At 40.6% G+C, this 21000-nt stretch overlaps 2 protein-coding genes across 2 annotated transcripts; one reads left to right on the top strand and one right to left on the bottom strand.

Annotated features, from left to right (window-relative positions):
- Nucleotides 1-766: 766 nt before the first annotated feature.
- Nucleotides 767-4221, top strand: LOC127579522 (zona pellucida sperm-binding protein 3-like). The gene is made up of 10 exons (XM_052032371.1): nt 767-864; nt 944-1128; nt 1215-1324; nt 1630-1721; nt 2710-2890; nt 2966-3077; nt 3324-3412; nt 3584-3678; nt 3752-3832; nt 4018-4221. Exons 1-10 carry the CDS (start codon nt 801-803, stop codon nt 4125-4127), a joined length of 1119 nt encoding a protein of 372 aa, XP_051888331.1. The 5' UTR covers nt 767-800; the 3' UTR covers nt 4128-4221.
- A 5205-nt stretch (nt 4222-9426) lies between these two features.
- mtfp1 (mitochondrial fission process 1) lies at nt 9427-20724 on the bottom strand. The gene is made up of 4 exons (XM_052032044.1): nt 20417-20724; nt 15929-16056; nt 13215-13447; nt 9427-11573 (listed from the first exon to the last, which is right to left on the bottom strand). Exons 1-4 carry the CDS (start codon nt 20487-20489, stop codon nt 11507-11509), a joined length of 501 nt encoding a protein of 166 aa, XP_051888004.1. The 5' UTR covers nt 20490-20724; the 3' UTR covers nt 9427-11506.
- Nucleotides 20725-21000: the final 276 nt, after the last annotated feature.

Below are 21000 nucleotides of genomic sequence, written 5' to 3'. Positions count from 1 at the left end.
ACTATACCAGGCTGGGCCAATGTACGTGGAAGTGCAATCAATGAGATCAAACTTTCTCATAAACAACAGTGCTAAATGGTACAGCCTGACAGTGTTCCCATACCCTATGCCAAAGTAAAGAAACATTGTGAGAAGATTGGCTGCCCATTCTTTCATCGAGTAACACCGCACACAGGCTAAAACTGGGAATGAAGTAACGCATGAAAAAAAATTAGAAATCTTAGGAGGAATATTTATCTTAGGAGATACATAACTACCCCCTTTTAATTAAAGTACATAAATCTTTCGTAAACAACAGGATGTTAATTACTGCATTTACTATCGCGTTGACCTCGCACACTCTTGGCAGTGTAACAATACTAAAGCAATGATAGGTCGTTGGCCTGAAACTTTAACTCTTTCTCTTCCCACCAATGCTGTCTCGCCTTCTGACTACTTCCAGCGTTTCGTTTTGTTTTCATTTTAGATCTCTGGTATGTTGCTTTTATATTGGCTGTGTAATATCTGCTGCAGGAGGCAACAATAAGCAAAATCCCGTGTAGTGAGAAAGGGACAGACTGTCATCAGCGGCCTCTCAAGGGACCTTGGTGCGAGTTGTCACATTATGTACGGTAATGAATGAACTGAGGGCGAATCCCCACGTGTCTCTCCTTCCATCCCTGTCCCTCAATGTTTTGATTCTGATTCTCTTTGATTGGATTAGTGGCGGTCTGGCTCGGGAATTTTAATGAGCAAGACCGATGAGCTTGTTATAAACGCCTGGCGCCTTCCTGTAGCCAGTAGGCTACTCTTCTGTGGAGATGGTTTCGGTGGCGGGTTTAGCGGTGCTCTTGGTGGCCGCTGTGATGGGACAGGACGGGACAGGTTGATTGGTTTCCCGTGCTCTCTCGCTTCCCGCTGCTGTGTGCTCGCTTCTACAGCCTTGCCTTCCTTTTTGTTTCAGATCTTCCACCGGGTATCACCTACTCCTGCGGGAATTCCACCCTGACGGTGTTTGTAGAGATAGATGTGTTAGCTGGCGCTCCCGCCCCGGCGCTGCGGCTGGGAACCTGCCCCCCTTCGGGCTTCAGCTCCCCACGGGTTGTCGTCTTCCAGTATGGACTGCAGGAGTGCCGGGCCGGCCGACTGGTGGGTGTAACCCTTCCCGCGTTCGTCAAACTCCCGCTTGTGCGCCCTTTCCTGACTACTCCCCGTTTTTTTTCCCCCCCTATCAGATGACTGGTAAGGAGCTGATTTTCTGGAACTACCTGAGGTTTGAGGGTAGCCCAGCCCCTGGGATGAAACGGCCACAACTCAACATTCGCTTGGAATGTCGCTACCCAGTGTAAGGATCTAAATGCTGGCGGTGAACGTCCAATCGCTTGTCTGTTTCTCAGTCGAGTAGCCAACGTGCAGATAGGGTTTTTATTTTGGCTATTTGAATATCAGTGGCTGATTAACTCAATGTGATTGAACATGTGGTGAGCCAATTCTGTTCCAAAATAAGCATTCCTATCCCTGTTTTAACCAGATGCTTTGTGCTTCTGACCATTGCACTTCATTAAGTTTGAAAATGACAATGTTTAGTGTCTAAGTTTGTGCCACTGAGACATCTTGCTGCATGAGTTGATGACTCCTCTCTCTCCCCAGCACTGAAGTACCAACGACCCTGACAACGGTTTCAGTAACTGGTGTACTATCTGGAGATGGCCACCTGATCTTTTCCATGAAGATAATGACTGGTGAGGATTGGTTTTAGAATGAATGAATATTACTGAGGTTAATGTGAGGGCCTTGTGTGCCTTGAAGTGGTGAGACTCTTTAATTCTACCCGTTCACTTCACCACCCTCCTCCCCCTGCACTGAATACATGGCCTGTTGGTCTTGTATAGTATCATCCATCCTTCTGATGTTTGTATCAGTTTTGTGTATTGGTCAAATGACTTTTGAATGACCAATTAATGTCTCTTCCAAATCATGACTGAATTAATTTTTTTTCTGGAGATGGCTGTGGTTGGGTGGTGCTTAATATTTGGCCTGACTTCTAATCTGTGTAGATCCTGTCCAAAGGATAACTGCCTAAAATGTCTGTCCTAACTACTGAGATTGCAATTAGTCTATGGTTGCAAAACTGTCAGCAGCAGTTCTGCACTAAGCCACAGGTGTGTGTGGTAACACTTAAACCCCATGAAATTTGAGCTGGTTCAAATTCTGACAATGGGGGGTGGAGGGAGGAGGAGGAGGGAGATCTATGATAACTAACACTGGGTAAAAGACCATTTCCTAGAACTGAAGGAAAACTAATTTTCTAGTGCAGAAGATAAATATGGATTGGACAAAGAATCTGAGGGTGAAGCCATAGGTCTGCTGTAGTTGAGTAGTGCCCCTCTCTATGGTATCTTTGCAGTAAAGAGATCATGTCTGCATTTTTACCCTGGTTTGGCCACTTTCCCCTCCTAGTTGTACTATTTGTTCTTGTTCCTGCAACCACAAACTTCAAATATGAACATTTGAGGGGAATGCTAATCTAAACAGTTGGGTCTGGCTTGGCTTCTTACTAGTGGAGATGTTTGCCTTGAGTCTAATTTGATGTATTCTAATCTGCAGTAACTGGTTTGTCTGCTTGCACCTAAACTTCAGTATGATTCTTGACTAATTTTTTTACCCCAGTGTGGGGATGACTTGCCCTTAACCTTTAGCAAGTTCCAAATAATGCATCTTCTGCTGTAGATGACTGGACTGTTGAACGGCCAGATTCTCTGTTCTTTCTGGGAGCTTCCATTAACCTAGAAGCCTCTGTCCTTGCTACATATCACCAGGCCCTTCGTCTCTACATAGAGGAATGTATTGCCACACCAACAAGCTCATTGGCAAAGTCTCCAGAGAACTACACCATCATAAACAATTATGGGTAAGGCTGAAATGATAGTGTTAATTAATTAGTTGTTAACTTGACTGTAGACTACACCATCTTCCTGTTCTGTAGATGTCTAATTGATGGGAAAACTGGAAACTCCAAGTACTTGCCCAGAAGTGATGGATCACTCCTTCGATTTGTTGTGCAGGCATTTAAATTCCTTGATCTGGAGGATGCTGATGTGAGTTGGGAAAACTTTTTTTAATTGTTTACAAGTCTCAAGGGTGACAACTCTTTATTGGTCCAAATAACAGTTAACAGTCATTGAGTTTGTTTTGGCCTTGCACCAAAAGGCATCTACCTTGATTAAACTAGTTTTGACTATTTTTAATTTGAGCAAGTGTAGTACTTAAACCATGATGAATGTTAGAGCAATTATACATGGTGCAGGAGTTGATGTGGACAGCATTGCACTTTTATTTTCCAGATCTTTATACACTGCAAAGTCTTGGTATGGGACCCTAGTTGGGATGATCTCTTGCATAAAGCATGCTCTTTTGACCAGCAAACAAAAAAGTGAGCAAGTTTTTCCACTTCAATATTAAAATCTTAAGTCTGAAAGCCTTGGTACTATGCTTTAAAGTAAATTATTTCCTCACTACAACCCCAGAGTTGCCAGACAAGTCTCCCCTAAATTCTAATCATTAACATTTAATTCATGCTGGACTAACTATTTTTAACTTTTAGTTGGCAGCTCTTGGATGCCCCATTACAAAGTTCCTTGTGTGACTGCTGTAATGCAATCTGCCAGCCCATCCAATCTCGCCATAAACGAGCCAAAGGTAATATTTCCCACTTCTGACTGTTTGGGTAATGGCTTTCATTGATGCTACAACTGCTTCCCTTTTCTTTTAGAAGCAGAAACCAGTGTTGGTCATGTAATCAAAGTGGGTCCCTTAAGAGTCCTCAGTAAGCAACCTGGATCCAAAACTTTGGGTAAGAAATAAGATTTAAATGTTGTCATGGCTTGTTTAACATATTAAGCTGTTTGTCTAGTTTAATTCTATCAAATACCTGGGTTATTGGATCAATAAAACAGTTTTTTAAACTAAAGATCAAACCTTCCATTTTCTTAAGCAGATCCATTAAACAATTCTTGACTGAATTTTTCTCTTTTGCAGAAAATCAAAGGGTTATGCTCTTGGCTATGCCACTGATAGCTTGTGTTTTGGGAATTGTGCTCCTATCCCTTTACAAATGGAAGATCAGGCATGTACAACATAGCTGTTGAAGTAGCAAAGGCTGAATTGCAGTCCAACTCAATCCTAACTGTACTTAATGTTGGTTCTTGACTTGAATAAAGCCACATTTTGCAGACTTGTGCATAGTTTCCAGTTTTGGTTGTGTTTAATCATATCTTGCACTTTAAGATTAATCTACTTTTGGAGCAATGAACTTTACACTATTTGAATAGAGGCTTTGAGCTAGAGGTCAAAGTACTGAACAGTTTAAGTCTTGCAACTAAATAATTTGATATTGGATTCATTCCTTTTAAATAGTTATCTTGACTAGTTGTAAATATTTGCTTTAAGGCCTAGTTGGAACAGCTATTGACTATTTGCTCATGCCTACCCCTGGACCACAACACCATCAGTCCACTGTCTCCTAGATTGTCATATCTTGCACCTTGGGAGATCTGCTCTCCATAGTCCCCAACCCTGCACTTCCTGATTCTCTCTTGGATCCACAAACAGAATTGTCCTTATAGGCCCATTGTTTCTGCCTACTCCTGCCCCACTGAACCTGTCTCCCCTTCCCACCTAGATCAAGGACACCTTGCATGCCCTCAGCAATGTTGACTATTTCTGATTCCCTAGCCCCCACAGCCTCTTCACTAGATGTCCAGTCTGTCTCCCCAAGAACTTAAAGCTTTCTGCAATAGAGATCCAACCAGTACCCCACCACTAACTGGCATAACTTGTTCCTGGCCTAAACAACTTTTGATTCCTTTCCTACAAATCAAAGGTATCACCATGAGCCCCAGCTACCCCTGTCTTTTAGCTACTTGCAACAGTCCTTGGTCTAAACATTCTCTAATACCACTGCAACTGTTGCATTGACAACTGCATTGGTGCTACTTATAAGTAGTACTTACTACTAAGGCCTTGCATTCCAGGACATCTGAAGTGTAATTTTTCTAGAAATGTGGTCTTGGATCTACTGAATCTTCCCTCATTTCCTCAATATCCCAGATTTCTCACCCCATCTCTCCAAGGAACAGGTCCCTTGGTCCTTGCCTTTCACCCTACTAGCCTCCACATCCAGCACACCTTACTTTTGCCAGCTGCAACAGGATCCAACCACTAGACAAGATTTGTGTACCTAAATGACTAGTTTGCAGAGCACCTGCACTGTCTGTAATGGTTATCCCCAAGCTGCTGGTAGCATGCTGATTCCACTCCATTCCCACTGACCTCTGTCCTTGGCTTTCCCCACTGCCAGGGTGAGACCCAATGCAAGCTACAGCAGCATCTTGTAGACCATCTAAGCAGAACACAACCCAACAGCATGAACATTGAATTTTTCAATTTTAGGTAACTTTCCCTTTTACCCTCAAATTTTCCCCCAAGCTGGGTGTTTGAGACCAAATCTTTCATACTGTCTTTGGCATCAGAACTGAACAGTTATAATACAAGACTACTATTTCTAGTAGGCTTGTTTTCCTAATCTAACCATGTTATCTCTTGTTCAATTTTCTGAGTAGAGTACAGACCAATTGAGGCTTGGACAGCCAGAAGCCTGTTCAAATACAGGTGGGATTCTTTAGAAGCAATTGCTTAAAATTCAAAAGGGACGACAAAGCAATTGATCCAATTTGTTTTATTTTAAATCTTGACTTTCAATCTTCTAGCTACTTGTTAGATCTAGTAAGGATGAGCTTTGTATTTACAAACATTGTTCAGTGGTCAACTAAACAGCTTCCCCTCTATCCCATGCAATCCTTAAACATGTTCTTTGGTAATAGATTCTTTCTCACAAGTCTTAACCACTATACATCCTTAAATTTTGGACAAAGTATTGGGAGATATCTTGCACTCAAGCTGCTCTACAAAGATTATAATAATAGTCCCTGATTTCTCCATCTTCAGAGAATAAGGTTAGCTATTTGCTTTCACAAGACTTGACCCTAAATAGACTTGCCATTCCACAATTATTGCCAACTCTGATGTCAGCATTTAAGATGTTTGAAGGGGAGGGGTGGGAATGGTCTAGCCATGCCAATTGTGTACAAGTGTATGCCAGTGAAATGGAGGGAATTACCAAAGACTCAATTTGAGAAATTGCAGCAGGAAAAGTTCTCATTTCAATTTCTTTAAATGACTCTAACCACTTAACACTAAGCCTACACCCTCCTCTCCAAGATAGAAGAGGCAGGTACTGCAAGCAGCTCCACTCTATTGTACCATTTCCTGATCAATCCCTCCTGCTCTGAATCACTTCATGGGGTTGGTGTTGCCAATTCAAATTGAACATGAGGCTTGAACAGAAGCTTAAAAACTGATTGATGCACTCTGGTCAGTTGGAAACAGTTAAAGTTCAGATTGGAGCCCCTTCTACAACCTGAATCATTTAACTGTTTCTCTTTCCATAGATGCTGCCTGACCTGACTGCATCCAACAGCAATAGTTTTTGATTCTTGAACTCGACAGCCTTATTTTACATAAACAGTACCATTTCAGCTGATGTTCTTTATGGTTTTCCCTTTTCCATCTCTCACTCCCCAATAAAAGAAAACTTTTTGGGCTGCTTTGTCAGGTCCAGGGTTAAGTCTATTATTGCCCCCGACCAAGCTTGAACATCCCAGTAGGTAGAACACACAGGATCAATGACCAAGGACTCTTAAAGAAACCAAACAGCTGTACTAAATGCTACCTGGAAAAAGTTGAAGCTAGCAGTAAAATGACTCACTTCATGAAGCAGCTTGGGGGCCACCAAACTTTCCACAGCAGCTTTCTTTCCAACAGTTTCCAGTTTTTGGTCCCCAAACGTAAGCAGAAAGTCTTGGGAAACAATCCTTAAAAGTGTGGTGGCATTAAATAAACATGGTCCAAAGACCAATCTTACATAAGATTTGACCTAGCTTACTCAGGTGAACAACTTTCTTTTATTTCGGCCACTTTGAAGCAAGTCATTTTCCATTAACTTTAAATGTCTACATATACAGATCAATTAAATATAATTTCTCCAGAATATAAGAATACTGACTTTTTTCTTGAACTTGAACATGAAGAATATTCAGTTTAGCTGTTGGGTAGTTTCATTCAGTCACTTCATCTGTCTGATTTCCTGCCTCATCTACCCTTGGCTTCTACCTTGGTGTCATCTACCAAGGGTCACATACAACTTCCTAGTTCCTCAATGCAAATCAACATAGTGAAAAGCCAAAGCCCCAGTAAAGATTGATGTAAAACACTTGGCATACCCACAAAACACAAATTTCCTTTTTTCTGAAGGGTCTCTGACCTGAAATGTTAACTGTTTCTCATTCCATAGATGCTGCCTGACCTGTTGAGTGTTTCCAGTATTTGCTGCCTTTATTTCAGATTTCCAGCATTTTTTTTAAAGTTTTGTTTAAAAATCCTTTGCTTCTTACAACTTGTGTTACTAGATTTCCTTCATGTTTTGAATTTTCCAGGAATGAGATTTATTTCTTGAGTATTGTTTTGATAATGAATCTTGGAGCAACAGGAGTTTGTAGTTGGGGCATTCTGCACATGACAGTGGACTTGATGTTTCAGAGAAAACAATCCCAGGTTGTCCTACCTTCTTATAGCTAATACCCTCTAACCCAAGTTGACTAGACTTCAAGATGTCAAATGACAGCATAAGAGCAGCCTGGGATAATATTCACCCAGTTGTTGGTGTAAACCTCCCATCAAAACAGTTGCATGTCAATATGTTCCAATTCTGTTAGTATCAATACTCTGAGCATTTGCTTTCTTTCTCTCTGTGCATGGTGTCACTTCCAATGCAACACTTGTAATTGACAGAATCCAAGAGTAGGCCAGCCAATATCATCAGAATTTTAACCCCCACCCACTTTGCATGATATCTGGTGGTCTGCTACCAGTTATTGAGTCTGAAAGCAAATAGACAACTGTGGTAGTGCAGCAGTTAATGTAATGCTATTACAGCACCAGTGACTCAGGTTCAATTCCAGTTGCTGTCTGTAAGGAGTTTGTATGTTCTCCCCGTGTCTGCATGGGTTTCCTCTGGATGCTCCAGTTTCCTCCCACATTCCAAATTCCTATGGATTAGGAAGTTGTGGGCATGCTATGTTGGTGCCAGAAGTGTGCCAACGCTTGCAGGCTGCCCCCCAGAACACTATGCAAAAAGATGCATTTCACTGTGTGTTTTGATGTACATGTGACTAATAAAGATATCTTAAAAACAGAACAATGCTGGAAATACTCAAGCAGTCAGGCAGCTTTTGTGAAAGAAGAAATCAGTTAACTTTTAGACTGATGACCTTTCATCAGATGTCATTGACCAGAAAAACAGTGCCTTTTTCTACATGTGTTTCTAGCATTCTCTTTTCAGATTTTCCACTACCTGCAGTATTTGAATTGTACTGATTGCTGCAAACTCACTTTAAGCACAACTGAAAATGTAGAACAGTGTTTCTTGTCATGGTTCAAACAGTTTCAAGTTAACTCATTGGGTTCATGGAGTGGCTGTGTTTTACTGACGCTGGAACTGAAATTGTGGGCATGTCTTCATTAAATTCTCCATGATCGAGATGGTTTTTCCAAATTAGGTTGTACTATTACACTGCATCCTGAATAGGGTAACTGCTGCTCAAGCAATTGACTTTCCTGTTAACCATTAAGATTCCTTTTGTCAAATCTCACTGCACTGGACAGGAAGGAACAGTTGGTTTTGTGTGTGCTGTGCTGCTGTATCAATTAGTTATTTCCTAGTTTTCCAATTTTCCACCTCCATCCTTTTTCTTCCACATCATAGAAAAATCATTTTACAGGTTGCTATTCTATTATACTGTATATCCCTGTTTGTAGGTCTCCATTTGGATATTCATTTCTCAGGATCTGGTTAACAGTGGTAGTGCTGACACCTATTGCCCACCCCTAATTATCCTTAAAGGTAGTAATGAACAGCTTTTTGTGAAAGTACTTCACAATCCATGTGGATAGGAGTTTTCTCTATTTGAACATTGCATTAATGGCTCAATTGAGGAGATTATTTGGACCATTTTAGAAATCACCAGCATGGGATGGATTTGGAGTGAAATATGGATCAGATTGGGCAGAGAGCAGATTCCCTCCCCTAGTATAGCAGATGGGATAGTTTTTGGTAGTTTTGCGGTCAGAAGCACTAAGACCAGGTGTTGTTGTTTTCTACATTCCAGATTACTAATTTAAATTCCACAATGCCTTAGTTGAATTTGTCTTGGGTCTCTGGATTACTGAACTGGTCATCTAACCACTGTGCCACCACCTACCCTCTTAAAGCTCTACATAACCCTATTTTACTGCTCTCCATTCTCCCCCACACACAATAATTCTTCATTTCATTTGTAAATCAGCTTTTTATTGTGATCAATTTTATTAAGCACTGATGCTTATTGCAGAGGTGAATACACTTGCATTGTCATGTTATTTTAAACAGGCAGTAGTTTGCAATTTCAGGGACTCAATGTAGTACAATCATAACAGCTATTGGTGGTCAAGATTTTAATATCATTGCTGTTGTGAGAAGAATTGTGTATAAAAAGTTTAGGTACAGATACAAACTCCCATTTCAATGACTTAGACAGAAAATAAGTTAGTTATACTTTACAGGCAATGGGCAGTCACAGATAAAGACAAGTACTGAATGTTTTGAGTTCAACAGCTGACTTTTTCACTTGCAGCACATTTATTACGTGATGAACCAATGCATATTCATTTCAAGCCTGATGTAAAAGGAGTCCCGACTGAATCTTTAACAAAACATAGCTATCTAGAAAAGTAACTTAATACACAACCAGAAACTCAGGACTTCAGATCTGTTCTGAAACAGGTCATGCTGTCTTCTGCTGTCTCTAATTTTATTAGGTCAATACACTTCTGAGCCTAACAGGCTTTTCAAGGAATTATTGCAAAGAAGGAAGATTTCTTCTTAGGGTAATGGTTCATTGTATTAAGTCTAACAAAAAAAAATCATCATTCTCTTTGGCACTACCTTAAGTCTCTGGCCACATCCAAAACCATAACATTTCAAACCAAGAGAATAAAGCTCTTCCAATGAAATACACTTAAAACCTTAACATTGCCATCTTGCTGGTAAGTGCCATTAAGATGATTCATGCATCAGAACCATCTCTATTTCTCAAATGACATCAGACAGGGATATTGATTTGTGTAAGAGGCTAATGTACATTTAGATTAAGACAAAATCCTAAACTCTACCAAGAGGAGTTGATGTATCTAACAAAATACCCTTGGTGGGGAAGTAAAATTTCCTCAACTAAATAGGACAGATATTGTCATCTCTTGAAAGTCTGAATCAATCCTCAGCTACTAATATGTTGGATAACTTTTTTATTCCAACTGCTTAGAAGCACTTTGTGCCTTCTTGCTTATGCAGGCAGGCTGATACTACAGAGCAGACCTTTCCAATCATCTCCATGAACTCCAAGACTTGTGTTTCTTACAATTTTATTGTGGTGTAAAGGCCAAGATTCCTCATGACCAGTGCATACTGTAGAGGACAAAGTGGGATTATAAACAGTTCAGTTTTACAATACAATTGTATTGTACTGATGTGTATATTTCCCTTTAAATTGCGCATTTTTAAGTGGTAATCTATTATTAGTACAGTTGGAAGCTTACTTTTGAGCATAGCTTGTCAAAGTTAAAATATCATTAACAGAAGTCACTGAGTCCATGATTTACTTAAAGGAATAGAGTACTTAATATGAGGATTGTACAAAAATACTGATTATCTTATGTGAAAGCTCATAGTGTTTCCTCCAATTAATGAGAAAAGGTTTTTTAATTTTTATGAACTAAATATGTTTTGAAAGCACAATGTAGATACAATTGTTTCAGCAAGTAGGTTTGCATAGTGTTCTACTGCATTTGCAGGATCAAAGCAAACACCTGTAACTGCTTCCATTTTTTCATGTTGGAGTATTGATCCACACCCACCACATATGACTAGCAGCCCAGGTAGGGCTGTGCCTGAAGTGTCAGGCGAGATTGCATAAAACTTTGAAATGGATATGTGGCTAATGAAACAAAATTCTGGCAGTTGTGTGTTTAAATAGAAAAAGTAACCAAATCTATACATGTTATTTTGATTGAGATACAAACATAGTACCTTTTAAATAGAAGATGTTCTTCTGTTCACTAATCTATCCATTGACATAATCATTTTCTCACATGCATATAGAAAGGCACACATCTCTATACTTTGGTAAAAGACTTCAATTATATAAACAAGCACCTGGCTGTTGATTATAAAATCACCTCATCCACTGTTTGGGGAAAAATAGAAGTCTCCAGAGTTGAAGAAGAGGGATCATTGCCTTGCAATGTTATTTAAAGCTACAGTGTATCAATCTTGCTGTTAAAACTCCCCTTTTGCAAAAGTTCCAATTGCTTTTTGTTATGGCTTGTGTTGTTCTGTTCCATACAATTTTCGTAATGTAGAATCCAAAAGAAAATCCACAGACCTGGAAGAAGTAATAGGAATATATTAAAAAAAACTGGAGAGGCCTTGCTGTAAACAGAAGCACTTTGGAACAAGGTAGTATAATCATCTGGAGCATTGCTTTCTTACAAGGCAATAACTGTTACTGGAATGACACAGATCAATAGATTCCCCTGACCACCACCTCTGAAAAACAGACACTGATTTAACCTTTTGAGTTCCTATCCTTCTCAATGGCTGTTTACTTGTTTTTATCTGGGGAAAAATTGAAGACAAAAACTTAAATGCATTCAGGTTCCTAGTGATATAACAGCATTCCAATTTTCATTTTTTCAGGCAACTTTTGCTTTAAAGGAGACAATTCTAACTATACTTTCACATTGTCTTACAACATAGAAGGTGGCCAATTGGCCCATCAAGTCTATGCCAACTCAGATCAATCCCCTTCTCCCACCAATTTCTTTGTAAACTATTCTCTTTCACATGTTCATCAACTTCACCCTGATTCTTCTGTCACCCATTTACAACAGAGTAGCCAATTAACCCTCAGCACATCTTTGGGAGGAACTGTCAGATGAAGTGGTTGAGGAAGGTACAATAACAACATTTAAAAGACACTCAGACAGGTAAAGTTTAGAGGGATAAGGGCCAAATGGGACTAGCTTAGATAGGCATCTTGGTCGGGGTGGATAGGTTGGGCTGAGGGGCCCGTTTCAGTGCTGTACATCTCTATGACTCTTTGCAGAACCTGAGGGAAAACCATATGGTTACAGGGAGAATGTGCAAATTCCACACAGACAGCACCAGAGGTCAGGACTGAACTTGGGTTACTGGAGCTACGCACGCAGCAGTGCTAGCTGTTTTGCCACTGCTGTGCTGTTAAGTAGATCCTATGCAGGCTTTGAAAAGCAAAATTATCAACTGAGTGGGAGGATGGTTTATATATAGTGCTAATTAGAATTCTAGTGTAGTTGTGAATACAGATTTACAAGTGGATCAATGAAAGCTCATATTTTCTTTCAAGAAAGACAAAATAGGACAATTCTATGTAAATTGTGGTGTTCCATTCACCCACACCCACCTATTGTGAAGGCCAAGGCTCCCTTTAAGCTTTGGGTCTTTTTCATGAACCTGAACAGAAATTTATAACCTTGTCCCAGGTGGCCACTGTAGAAGGTTAATGATCCTATCAGCAGCTCTCACTATTGTTATATTAGCTCAATGATTAATTCCACTGAGACTACCTGTTTAGTGACTCTGTAGCAACCGGACAGTAAAATGGTCTACTTACTTATAAACACACAGAAAATAGCACCCAACGTGTCCTGTTCAACCTAATTCTATGATCAATTCATTAGAAGTTTTCAAAACTCTATTTTGGAGGTTAAAAATGAATAATGCAAACCAGCTCCCAAGAGAAATGTGGGGAAAAAAATTACTCTGGCATCGGTAGGGGTTGGAAATGGTCCACAAGACTGAACGTGTAACAATGTTAAAACCGTAGCAGGGATTCTCTACGTGTCAAGCACATACTTTGGTCCCTCCAATTTTTTGCCCATCTCCAGAGTTTAGGTTCTGCATGATGCAACCTCCACCGAAAAGCTCAGCTTTGCAGTGGGCTTTTGATTCACGAACAACTGTATTGTCCAAGACAAGGTCTTACCTATCAATGGGAGTTATAATGACCGGAATGGCGGACAAGCCGATAGCAGTGGTTGTCCACTTTCTCATAGGCAGTGGCCACCTTGTAGTTTTCCCCAGGAGGAAAAGGGAAGCTGCACACAATCGATTGATGGTGAATCCTGGAATTGCAACTGATGCCAAAGCCTGCCAGATAAAAGTATCCACCACTGCTGCACCAACCTTCAAAGTTTTTCCAGGTCCGTCTCCATGAGTCTAGGGAGTAGAATGAGGATGATTAAGATCAGAAACACTATCAAAAATATTAAACCTTAAATTAGTATTTTTGGTAGCAATACAGTGTGTTTTTTGTGACAGACCTCCTTTGATAACCGAGACTGTGTTACATCGTATTTGATTGCACTGCCCAAGTTAACAGTGAGCTTTAAGTTTCCATTACTGTTGAATGGTTTCTATCCTTACTTTCTTCCACTGTAGTGCTTACTCACCAATTGTCTCCTTCCTCTTTTTAACGATGGCTTTTTCCAGGATTACCTATCTCCATCTAGTGTTGAGAGGTTGTGTGTGGCAATGACTACTTAAGTCATTCAGTTCCTTTATGTACTTTTTGGATTCTAATCACCTCCTCTAAGTTAGACAGCTGTTTTAACAAATCCCCTATAGAACTTCTGTGACTTAGTGCTTTGTGAGCATTATATACAAATTAATGTAATCCCCATTACAATTAACTCTTTACTAGGTGCTGCATAGTATTTTACAGAATCTCCTGCATTATTATTGTGTCAGTTAAGGACATTCTGTGGGGTGGATAGTTCAAAGTCAAAGTCAAGTTTATTGTCATATGCACAAGTACATGCACACAGGTGCAATGAAAAATTGTGTTCTTTCTTGTAAAAATTGTTTTTAATTGATGTTTTTCTTGTGAATGCTGCTATATGCCTGTGATGCTCAGTGTGACAGTCCCTGTATCCTGGCCTTCTCTACTCTTATTTCCTCTGATTTTAGGAATTTTCCTACATAATCAAATTCTGACTACAACCCATTGTAGTGAAAGATTGGAAATATTCCAGTTTATGATTAATGCATAAAGTTGCATAGTTCATAACTCTGCTTATCTAGATCAAGTAGAATCATTAGCTCAAGCACAAACCATACTTGCTACTTTCAGAATGTTTAAATAAAAATATTTTAATGCTTTTATTAAAATCTGTATTTAGGACCATTGAGAAATCCATTATAAGATAATCTTGGAGAAACAACTAGTTTTTCCTAGGGGGCAGTGTGGAGCAGAGCTGGGAAGAGCAGAAATCGTTGACAGGTTGGTCCTCCTACATTGAAAACCTGTCCTTGTTAGTGACAAGCACAAACATATCCTTCACTGTTCCCTGGGTTCCCAGTCATCAGCTTGCTCACTATAACAAACAATAGGATGGACTTTACAGTTAACACCTTCAAAATGAAGATCCTCAGCCAACCTGCCAGAGCAGGTGGTGGAGGCAGATACAATTAATGCATTTAAAAGATATTTGGACAGGTACGTGGATAGGATATGGGTCTAACGTAGGCAAACGGGATTAGAGTTGATTGGCATCATGGCTGGCATGAACAAGCTAGGCCAAAGGGCCCATTTCTGTGCTGTACAAGTCTGTGACTATGTAACTGAAGAAGGAAGCCAAAGTTGAGAAGGATGCTCCACAGTCCATCTCAACTGATGGAGTCTTAACCTGTTCTTGATCAATGTATAGTAATTGATGCTACTCCTGCATTGCTATTGGGGTTGATTCATGACAAAGCTCATGTCCGGTTTACCTCTAAATCAATGGAATCCACACTGACTGGGATGGGCAGGCAGCTCTTCAGACAGTGGGTGAAGTGTGGCAGACAGCAGGATCCGAGGATGGCTACAATTACAGTCTCCAAGACCTGGCATGTCCTCCTCTTCCCAGACGTGGGAGAGGAGGTTGTAAATTTGAGACTAGAGTTTCTCTTCGCCAAGTTTTAGAACTTCAGCAGGGATGCCATCTACTCCCAAGCTCTTGGTTACACTTCATGTACGGTTTTTCGACGACTTGTCGGGTACGGGTGACAATGAGGCTGGACCACATAGTTTGCTGTGGGATGGAGTCAGGGATACATGCCAAGGACAATAATGGTTGAGGATTTCTTCATCTTCCAGCTGACACTGACTGTGTTTGTATTTGATAAGTTCACTTCCATTCTCGGTATTTGGATCAGAGACGGCCTTAAGGAATGCATGCGTATCATGGACAAACTGATGCAGAATTGATGTGGACCTGATCCTGCTGGGCTACTTCAATGCCAGGCTCAAAAATGATGCAAACCACCAGGAAGGTTGATTGGCAAGGAGGAAGTAGGGAAAGTTAGCCTGCATTGGAAACTCCAACAGAAAATCTGTGACCTACAGAACAAATGGTAGATGGAAAGAGAGCAGGAGACCAAGCAACTTAGCAAGTAAGCCTACTATCGAAACAGATTCGATCTACTGTGATGCAGTTCGGGGACAGGTTGCAAAGTGTGAAGCAGCAGCTCGCTCACTATACCCACCAGCAGCGTACCTTGTTGTGCCTCAATCTTAGACACCCAAGTAGCACTGAAACAGAAAATGCTGAAATATGTTTGTGGTCAACCTAATTTAAAATATCCTGCTGATAGGAATATAATAAGCAGAGCAGTATTATTCAACATCGTTAGAATTTGCACAAAGCCAGTACTCACAGCAGCCGCTTTCCTTCCCTTGTCTACTGCATCAGCTGTCACATATGCAGTTGATATTCCATAACTGGCCCAGACCAGACCAACGGGTACTAGCGCCCGGAATGCTTCACCAACTTCATTAGCATATCCTTAATCAATCAAAGAAAACAGTAAGATTTTTGCTGCAATGAACTGTTCCATGTATCTAACTAAATACATTTTGCGTTTATGGAGTCAGAGAATTGCCAACCATCATGCCTATCAAACTAATCCCATTGCCTGCATTAACTCCATATCCCTCTAAGCCTTGCTCATTCAATTATCTGTCAAGACCCCTCTTAAATGTGTTTACTATTCCTGCCTTCACCACCTCCTCCAGCAGCTCATTCCCTCATTCCAGATACTAACAACTCTATTTGAAAGATTTGCCCCTCAGATGCCCCTTAAACCTCCTCCCTCTCACAAATACAGGCTCTCTAGTTTTAGGCACCTCTACCATAGGAAACTCTAGTTATCTACTCTACCTTTGCCTCTCATAATTTTATATAGTTCCATCGTGTCACCTCTCAGCCTCCTTTGCTCCAGGGAAAATAGGACCAGTCTATACAATCCCTCCTTATAACTCCCTTTGTTTAAATGTGATTAACAGACAACCTCTCTGTATGGTGGCTCCTACCACCCAACTCAAGACAGGTACTATGACCAAGGTGTTGAGTTTACTGTCATGTAATACATGCTGTCATGGGATAGGGACAGGTTGCATTTCTGGATTAACATGATCATCTGCAAAGATATCAGTGACACTTCTTACCCATTGGAAAAAGCGTCTGAATAAAAGAGATGCATAGAACTGGAAAATGATTTTCAGCAATTTCTTGCAAAATTGGATTGAAATGAGCTGTTCTGGAGAAGTAGAGCAAAGTGACACAAGCTGTCCTGGGGAAAGGAAAGCAAAGTGGTACAAGCCACTTTGAATCCTTTCCATGTTTAGAAATACAATTTATGTTTAGAAAAATATTTTTGCATGAAATTTTGTGCTTCAGCAGTTCTTTGGGCTTCTCTCCTCCAGATAATTTGATCAGCCAAGTGCACATGGTGCATTAGTACCACTGACTCCCAGGAGCACAAGTTGCTCTACAGTGCAAAATACTGTTTTTTTTTAAAGGGGGGGGGGGGGTTGCTATTCAAGTAGAACCAGTATTTCATACTAAACTTAGCCATACAAAGTTCAGTCTTTCAATCAAAAACTATAATTAATGTAAATGATAAAGAAAATAATTACAGACGCTGGTATTCTAAAATAAAAGCAAAAAATGCTTGAAATATTCACAGCCTTATATAGCACAGGCAAATTAATGACTTTTCAGTTGGGTTAACTTGCCTAGTTCCAGGACATGCTTTAACACTCCATTCTGTTGTTTATAAGGCACTAAATCTTAAACAGATCAAGATACTTCTGCAATGTAAACTGCTGATTTGAAGTAACTGGTCGAGAATAGGAGGGGAAATATGAACCATTTTTAAAATCTGCTATGACTCATCACAAGGGTAATGTAATCTGATTCAATAGAAATTTTCAAAAGACAAATTGGACATGTAGTTAAAAATTATCAAATTATAGAAATAAGGGAAAAGGGATGTAAATTGTATTGTCCTTCCAAACAGAGTCAACATGACAACCCAAATGGTCTCATTCACTGCCAAAAGATTCAAACTTACTGAATGACCAATAACTGATCATCTGCACATAATCATACATTGATATCGGTTAGCGTAATGCTTTACAGCGTCAGGGACCCAGGATCAATTCCGGCCACTGTCTAAGGAGTTTGTAAGTTCTCCCTGTATCCGCGTGGGTTTCCTCCAGGTGCTCCAGTTTCCTCCCACATTCCAAAGACATACGGGTTAGGAAGTTGTGGGCATGCTATGTTGGCGCTGGAAGCGTGGCGACACTTGCAGGCTGCACCCAGAACACTCTATGCAAAAGGTGCATTTCATTGTGTGCTTCGATGTACATGTGACTAATAAAAATCTTATCTTATCAACTTAGTATCTGGGTATTTTTAGTTATTTTATTATTCACCACATTGGATGCAGTGAATGGTCACAAGATAATTACCCTAAAAATGTCCTCACTGTGCAACTAAGTTTACTTTATGTAAAGAACCTCCAAAAATGAATGTAAAATTTGCTTTTTATTAGGATAAACTTATGAAGTCACTTGGTAATTTTCCAGATGTCTTTTTGTCTTGTTATTCTATTATACGTACACTTCTAAAGTTTGTTTCTTATACATTTCCCTTAATTTTTTTTATAATTATTGGGATGTGGCTTCCACTGGCGAACTCAGCATTTATTGTCCATCCTCAATTGCCATTGAGAAAATGGTAAACTTTCTTGAACCTATGAAGTGCAAAAGAAAAAGACTTGGACAAAATGTACAAGTGGCTTTTCTGTTAAAAAAACCTCATGTTCTTTCGATGAAGATTCTCCATCAGTGGGAATTCCAGTACTTAGAACAGCTGTAACAAAGGAATGATAATATATTTCCAAATCAGGATAATGTGTGACCTGGAGGGGGACTTGCAAATAGTATTGCCCCCATGTTGTCCTTGTCCATGCAAGTGGTGGAGGTCATTAGATTAATGTGTGGCTGATTTTAGTGCACTTGTGAAATCTTATACTTACAATACAAAATAATTATACTGTCAGCAGAACTGTAAGGTGTTCTCCAAATATGGGGTCACAGATAAAATCTCTGAAATAGATTAGAAATTAGTAAACAGGAAATAACCAATGTGTTAGCATCATTATGTTGGTGGGAGAGATAATGAGTAGGTTGTACCAGGGATTAATCTTGGGACCACAAGCAGGCTAATTTTGAAAACAATACCAGCCTGAGAGTAAAAGAATCAGAAGTGCACAAAACAAAGTTGAAGGAAGTGTACAAGTGGAGGGGTTCTGTTAAACAACCACAGAAAAATTGCTACAGTGCTCTTTGTAAATGCTCCACACTGCAGCTGAAGTTAACTGTGCATGCAGAAAGTGAATGTGTGGTGGATCAGCTGCTTTTTCCTGTAATTTCTGACATTAGGAATTACCTTCATGATTCTTCCATGCATTGCATCCAGGACCTAGAAAACTCCCTGGTTTCTCAGTGACTACAAACAGGCCCAATCAAAACTAATATTCTGGCTATTATATTTAGCACTGCTGACAAATGTTATTGATTAACTGGACATACCAAACATAAACTATTGCAACTCTTGAGGTCTTTCACGTTCATCCTTCCCTACAATGTACAGATGATGCATTCCACCTGTTTCTCTGAGCTACCCACAGAGTACATTTTGTCTGCTGTTTTCTTGAACACTCAAATTTTGCCTATCCTTTACCTTTTGCGTACTTCACATTTGACTATCTTCCTAGTTTGGTATTTTAGGAAATTGAATGAGGTTGCATTGATTAGTGCTTTCAAGAAGTCTTGTTTTGCTGGTCCCACACTTAAGCAATTTACTTCAAAAAACATTTTAGACATCTGAATGTATTAAAAATAGATAAATTTTTAAAAGTTTTATCTATAGATCAACACATTAGTATGAAGTGATATAGCTTTGTACCAATGATACTATAAACATGCATTTAAATCCAGAGTCCAAGTTTACCCCACCAAAGGTCAATGGCCTGAAACATTAACTGTTTCTCTCCACAGATGCTGCCTGACCTTTTAAATATTTCCAGCATATTCTGTTTTTTTATTTCAGATTTTTCCAGCCTTTGCTGAATAACGAGAAAAAGTCGTGAGCATTTTGGTTCTGCAGATAAACAGAGAGGAGGGAGAAGACAGTTGTGGTTCTGGGTAGTACAGCAGACATGTCTGGTGAGTCCTGAGCCTCTCAGTATCATACACCACAGAAACTTAACCTAACAAAACAAAAATAAAGGGAAAAAAACTGGGACTTCAGAGAAACTATTGCAAAGAGCAAGTTAACTCTGAGAAACAAAGGACTGCGGATGCTGGAATCTAGGTAAAAAACACGATGATGCTGGAGGAACTCAGCAGGCCAGGCAGCATCCGTGGAGAAAAGCAGGCGGTCAATGTTTCGGGTCAGGACCCTTCTTGGATTATGTTTTATTAAACCATGTTTGTTGAATGAACCCCCTGTGTTTGGCTGGGACTCAGAACAGTAGTGTGTCCGGGTTTTGCGTGTACACTACTGGTAATCTTTACACGTAAATTTGGTGGATGCTGGAGTTTAGGATGAGCGAGATGAATCATGGTATGAAATGTGAACAGGGGCCGCCCTAGGGTGCGGTGTTACACGAACTTTACTCAAGGTCATTTACTGCACAAACGGTTAAAGGCTTGGATCATGAATTATAATTAGAGGGGCGTCCCTTTGGGGGTGGGGGGGGGGATTGGTGTTCAGAGGGCCCGGATTAACCCAGCACAGGCCGGGTTCCAGTCTCTACCCTTCCCCGGACCTTTCCGCCCCGGCGTTTCCTTACCAAGAAACCGCACCCACGTGTCCCGGTAGATGTCAACCTTCCGCACGCCAGCCGCAGATCCTGGGCCGTCCATCCCGGTCCCGGCACTGGATCCCTTCCCCTTCGCCCCCCGCCCACGGCGAGCGCCGGCGGAGGAACGGGGCGGCGACTGGGGGAACTGCAGGAAGACTCCGGCTCCGACCCGGGACTGTGGTTAGTTCCTCCCCAGAAGCTCACGTCAGACCATCTCCGCTCCAGAGTGCTGACGCCTTGCCGGGGCGTTTCCAGCTCTCGCTGAGTCACGGTGCCTGTAACCCGATGCTGCTGCTGGATCAGGACAGCGCGGTCTATTTCCAGTTGTAACGTGTCCGCGCACATTTAATCCAAGTGACCTTGATTAAATCGTACGTGCTGTTTACACAGAGCAACTGACAGCCCTCTCAGCATCCTACTGCAGGAAACTGAATGGACCCTCCTTTATTCCGACTTCCTTTCAATAGTGCAGTGTTTGCAAAACCAGTGGAAGGTAACATCTCAACAGGTACCTCTGAAGCTGGTCCATCCGTGCTTCCTATGTTTGCTTGTTTTTCCTGGTGAGGTGACCC

The sequence above is a fragment of the Pristis pectinata genome, chromosome 17, assembly GCF_009764475.1.
Source record: "Pristis pectinata isolate sPriPec2 chromosome 17, sPriPec2.1.pri, whole genome shotgun sequence".
In the NCBI taxonomy this organism is placed as follows: Eukaryota; Metazoa; Chordata; class Chondrichthyes; order Rhinopristiformes; family Pristidae; genus Pristis; species Pristis pectinata.
This window is presented reverse-complemented; position numbering and strand designations above follow the sequence as displayed.

Bases quoted from the DNA above. Each gene is read 5' to 3' on its own strand.
- LOC127579522 (XM_052032371.1), top strand. From the start codon at position 801: ATGGTTTCGGTGGCGGGTTTAGCGGTGCTCTTGGTGGCCGCTGTGATG. The intron at 1,325-1,629 runs GTAAGGATCTAA...CTCTCTCCCCAG, and splicing joins TTGGAATGTCGCTACCCAGT to CACTGAAGTACCAACGACCC. The intron at 1,722-2,709 runs GTGAGGATTGGT...CTTCTGCTGTAG, and splicing joins TTCCATGAAGATAATGACTG to ATGACTGGACTGTTGAACGG.
- mtfp1 (XM_052032044.1), bottom strand. From the start codon at position 20,489: ATGGACGGCCCAGGATCTGCGGCTGGCGTGCGGAAGGTTGACATCTAC. The intron at 16,057-20,416 runs GTAAGGAAACGC...TGATTGATTAAG, and splicing joins CACGTGGGTGCGGTTTCTTG to GATATGCTAATGAAGTTGGT. The intron at 13,448-15,928 runs GTGAGTACTGGC...TCTACTCCCTAG, and splicing joins AGGGAAGGAAAGCGGCTGCT to ACTCATGGAGACGGACCTGG.